The sequence below is a fragment of the Penaeus monodon genome, chromosome 19, assembly GCF_015228065.2.
Source record: "Penaeus monodon isolate SGIC_2016 chromosome 19, NSTDA_Pmon_1, whole genome shotgun sequence".
Classification (NCBI taxonomy): domain Eukaryota; kingdom Metazoa; phylum Arthropoda; class Malacostraca; order Decapoda; family Penaeidae; genus Penaeus; species Penaeus monodon.
The window spans coordinates 28,541,385-28,546,456 of record NC_051404.1 but is presented as its reverse complement, the minus strand read 5'-3'; the positions used below and the strand labels follow the sequence as shown (position 1 = coordinate 28,546,456).

At 34.2% G+C, this 5,072-nt stretch overlaps 1 protein-coding gene across 2 annotated transcripts in view; it reads left to right on the top strand.

Annotated features, from left to right (window-relative positions):
* Nucleotides 1-1,111: 1,111 nt before the first annotated feature.
* The window catches only part of LOC119585152 (E3 ubiquitin-protein ligase parkin-like), a 12,818-nt gene continuing 8,857 nt past the window's right edge, over nt 1,112-5,072 (top strand). Inside the window, exons 1-4 of one of the 2 annotated variants that reach the window (XM_037933782.1) lie at nt 1,112-1,203; nt 3,228-3,397; nt 3,534-3,836; nt 4,580-4,807. In XM_037933782.1, the coding sequence (XP_037789710.1) occupies nt 3,266-3,397; nt 3,534-3,836; nt 4,580-4,807 (663 nt within the window). In that variant the 5' untranslated portion in view covers nt 1,112-1,203; nt 3,228-3,265. Of the gene's footprint in view, nt 1,204-1,257; nt 1,276-3,227; nt 3,398-3,533; nt 3,837-4,579; nt 4,808-5,072 lie in introns of those variants that run through there. The other variant, XM_037933783.1, reaches the window with a different exon arrangement.

Below are 5,072 nucleotides of genomic sequence, written 5' to 3'. Positions count from 1 at the left end.
AGACTTTTATTAATATCCACCTTTTTTCATAGCTTTTATTCAGGATCACATGGATTCTTACAGAGCTTAATTTTAACATTATTTTTGTTGATTCACCAAATATTTTCACATTCATAAATTTTCAAATATGTGAACCCTTGTATTGGAACCACATGATCCTAACTCACATTGGTGTGTTTTGGATACATGAGTTGAAACTACTAGATCATGCTCTAACAGCATGATCTAACAGCAATTAATGGTAATCTTGGGGGGACTCTAGATTAGGAATGAAATGGATTTGTAAGTTGATACCATATAGGGCTTTGTAGCAGCATTCTACTGGCTACACTGGAAATATGTATACCTTTTTTCCTCAAATATAGAGAAGAATATGACAATATTCCTTTGATATTCCATTTTTGTACTCTATATGGTGAACTTATTCTTATTCATAAAATTAATTTGTCAATTTTCCAAATGGAAACTATTTATGATAAAAAGTACTACAGTCACTGCATTTGAAAATTATGATCATATATCAAGCAATCTGTTCTTAGTGAGTTCATTTCTCTATCCATTTAAAAAGAAGGTAGTATATTGTCTTAACTGATATAGAAATTATGCAAACAGATAGCACATCTGGCTTCAATTAAAAAGATAATTGATGTGAAGTCACTCGGGTGTCTCAAAGTACTTAGGTGTGATAAGAAGTATAAAATTACGTATATTAATAATTGCACATGTTTGGGGAATTCTTTTTGTAGAAAAAAAAAACAGATTGTTCTTATAACTTGATGTTTAAAGGTGGTGGTGTTTTTTCCTTTATCAGGAGAACAAGCCATGCTCATTTAGGCATGCTATTTTATAAAACCTTTAAAAGTATAAATCATAAGATAGTAAATATCAAGAGAAATTCGAGTTGTCCTGAAATACTCCTTTGGGAACCTCTTCCTTAGTGCTGTATCATTTCATATACCTAACAATCGTTTATGTCAAATGAGTCAATCATATTTTTCTTTTTCTTTTTTCCACATTATGTATTCTATTTATTGACCCATTACTCCCCTATACACACATTATTAAGTGTTATCATAGAGAAATTGTCATCGTATGAGAACGCATTCAAAGCACACACGAATCCAGAGCGTATGCGAACGCTTCTGAGAACGTAAACAAAAATCAGCTGTTACTTCGCCGGAACTAGAGGAACGACAGAATGGAGTGAGGATTTCGTCGTTTTTAATCCTATTACAAGCTTATTAATGCTACTTGATTTATTACTGCTATTTTATGGTGAAGTTAAGCTTATGAGAGAAACATAGTCTTATGTAAGAGATGCACTTTAACCCCCAACAGAATTACAATGTTTCTGTTATTTATATACTAAGTAAATCTTTAGTTTCGCAGTCATTGATGTATTGGTATATAATTACTGCATTGTAGAATTGACTTACGTAATAGGGCTGAAACCTATATCTTTGTGCTACTTTGTTTGTGTCCTTGCTTTTTGTCTTTGATTTCTTTTGGTCGACACAAGGCTTTAGGGTAAACCATAGCATCACCAGCTTTACTCCATGAGTTTAGAAATTCACGATACTACAGCCTAGGTGTTTGTCATTGGCTGAAAAGCTTACCAACTGAGATTACCAAAATGTTTACGTCACGTAAAATTTGGTAATGTGTGGTATTAACAAAGATTTCCATTTGAGGCCAGAATATACTTTCCAAGCACTTTTTCTAGCCTTCACTAAAGTCAGGTGAAAATAGAAGTTTTGGTGTTTTTGTAGAACTAAGAAATATAGTAAGAAATTTATGGATATATCTGTCTTCACACAACATTCAGCCTAACTTTAAGTGCTGGTTAATGTAAAAAAATAATCTAATAAGTATATTGAGCTAGTTGTTCTCTTGTTAATTTGTTAGTGCTGTTCACTGTTACTAATCTGTAGTTAGGCTTAGTCTGAAATTCAGTGATTTTTAAGGTTATATGTTGGTGTCAGAAGTCTTCCAATACCCTAATGTTATTGAGAACAAAACAGGAATGATACTAATTCTGTCAGCATACCGACTCTTCACTAAGGCCATATTTAACTGTGGAAGGCTCTCCTATTTTTCCAGCAATTGTGGCCCCCGCAAATCATGGGAGATACTTTTCTTCTTCCTACATACTAGTCATTTTCGTCTCCAGGGCCTCTTCTTTTTACATTTAACATTACCTATGTAACCACAAGTCATAACTACTCTCACAGAAAGCACAATAGCTTCTGCTGTAATTGCCTTCTTTGTTCTTTGTTTTGTCACCCCAGAGTAATGGTGTTGGAACAGTACTTGCTGCATGATAGGGAAAATCAGGACCAGATTCAAGGCTTTATTCACTATGTGCAATATATTGCAGGTCAACCTTTGTATGTTTTAATGTTACTAAATATTATTGCTTTTTATTACCATGCAAATATAAATTAGGTCATGCACATTCCTGTGAATGACATGACTTCTACCACAAGATTTACAGAGAAATTTAAGTTCAATATGTAGCCTGCCTGCCTAATTTTCTGGTCCAGAATATGAACCCAGCCATCAATATTTATATTCACTATACAGTGACTAGGATTATAACTCTATGTAATAGATAACCCCATAGATTAGATAAGCTGAAATGATTGAATTTGTTGTAGGGTTAAATAATTTCAGAGAGTCTCAAGAGAAGTAAGCAGTTTGTGTATATCCACACAGATAAATATCACTGTAATTCAACATAATTGTTTGCAATTTTGTGTTAATCCTAAATGTAGCAAATCATAGACATAGATGTAGTATGTCACAGAGATATACCACTTTTTGTGAGGTTTAGAGACTAAAAAGAAAAAAAAATCAGGTTGGTGTATAAGTAAATGCTATTTATTCAAGGAATATTTTGTTGTATGTTATAGCTTTCCCTAGCATAGGATCTAGTAATGAGGTTAATAGTCCATTCAGTCAAAATATACTTTATTTTCATAGCAGCATAGATTATTATTGTATGTTATTACCAAGTTATGGTTAGTGAAGTAGCCATTTTAGACATCACTATGACAGTATATTTGATTTCACAGCAAACCGTGTTCCTCCAAAAAGAGACTTTTACTTCATTATTTAGTTACTTAAATTTTGGTAGTAAATTTGGTAGAAAATTTCTTATCCTACACCATGTAGGTGTAGGATAGGAAATTTTTATTGCTCTTATTTACACTTTTCTTCTTTTCCAGTGTGAAGAGTTTATTATACTGGAGATAACCAAAGTGACATGCTAAGTTATCTAATTGAACTCCTATCTGGAATATGGCAGTCCATTATGGCCTTATTTGGATTTGGCTCATCGCAGGCTGCAGTTTCAAATGAGCTGGAAGTTTACGTCAGAACAAACACAGGGGAGAAGGTTGTTTCAAATAGAGTGATATATGTTGTTTACACATAAACATAAAATCACCTGATTCAGTGTCATTATTATGTGATGTATTAAATTTTTTTCTCATAAATCAATAACGTATTAATATGCATAAAAACTTTACCAGGTGAGTGTAAGGCTCGACCAGTCATGGACAGTATCACAGATCAAGACTACACTGGCCCCCAAACTTCAGAGTCCAGCTGACAGCCTGAGAATCATATTTGCTGGTAAGGAATTGCCAGATGACATGGTAATGCGTCAGTGTGACTTGGGCAATCACAGCATCCTTCATGCTGTCAGGGTTGTTTCAAAGGAAGTAGAAAGAAAAGGAGCTGTTGATCCATCAGAAGTTGGGAATACTACCTCCCCATTGAACCGTAAGGAGAACAGTGGTGAAGGAACAAATATTACTCAGAGTGAGAAAGAGGTTAGTATTTTATATGTTTGTATTTTTACTATGATTTGTTATTACATATGCAGATCTATGCTTTTCTTTTTCTCAAATCCTAGAATAGGTTTTGTTTGTTCAACATTTCTATAACCTTAACTTTCTGACTCTGATTAGAAATATGGAGAAATTTGTTGCGAATTTTGAAGGTAGCATAAATAAGTCACTGAATCTCAAATGTTTTTGATACTTTTTGTACTAGGATTAATAGGGGATAGCATCTTTTTTTTATAAGAGGACTGACTTTCTGTTGGATCCTTTTCTGGAACCGTAACTGATATTGTTTGAAGAAGAGAGTTCCGTATTTTTTCTGACAATATCTTTTATATAGCACCTTGATCTGATGCTTGCAATACACTTCCATCATAATGAATACCAATAAGTTTTTGGGAATGATATTCAGTTTTAGTATGTAATGACTATTTTCATCATGGCATAATTGAACTTGTGATTAGTAAGACTAACAGGCTGCTACTTAGATTTATTAGCTAAATAATTGTTCAATAAATGGAAAGACCAGTACAGACCTGTGATGCACACACTAAACTGTGTGCAGTTTAGACCTGCACACAGGTCTAAACCTCATTTTGACATGGACTTCTGGATAGAAAAACTACTGTGGCTAACTCATCACATTTAACATGGGCTTTTCCAGTTCAGGATAGCAAAATATAGGTATTTTACCTTGATTAGTTTACCACTTTTTTAACACACCATTTCAGAATGGAAAGCTACTGGGAGTGGAAGTGCCATCAACATCTTCTGGACACACAAATGCAGAAGTTGACATCAGGAGTAAAGCAGTATCACCACCCCTTCCAGAAGATCCGTGTCCCATGCCAGGGCTCTCTACATCTAACAGGTCTTGTGGAAGGCTGCTCTGTGATGCTTCAACTGTTATTACTATACAAATGACTGAGGCAGAGCAGAAGAGCATTCGAGAAATTAAAGTAAGTTTAATAGTTTTTGTGAATTTTCTTTTTTTGTTTACAGAAAACACATAATCCATATAACTGAGTGATGACCTATCAAATCTTGTCATGGTAGACCAGATCCCACACTGGGATCTGGTCTTCACATCACGCATTGTTGAGCCTGCTCTAAGTTGTGCTCTCTAAACAGATACACATCTGTTAAGCTTCCTGGGCTCTGGCTGTATTTGTTAAGGAGAAATTTCCCTTCTAAAATAGACTAATGGCTCTTCTTAGTATCTTG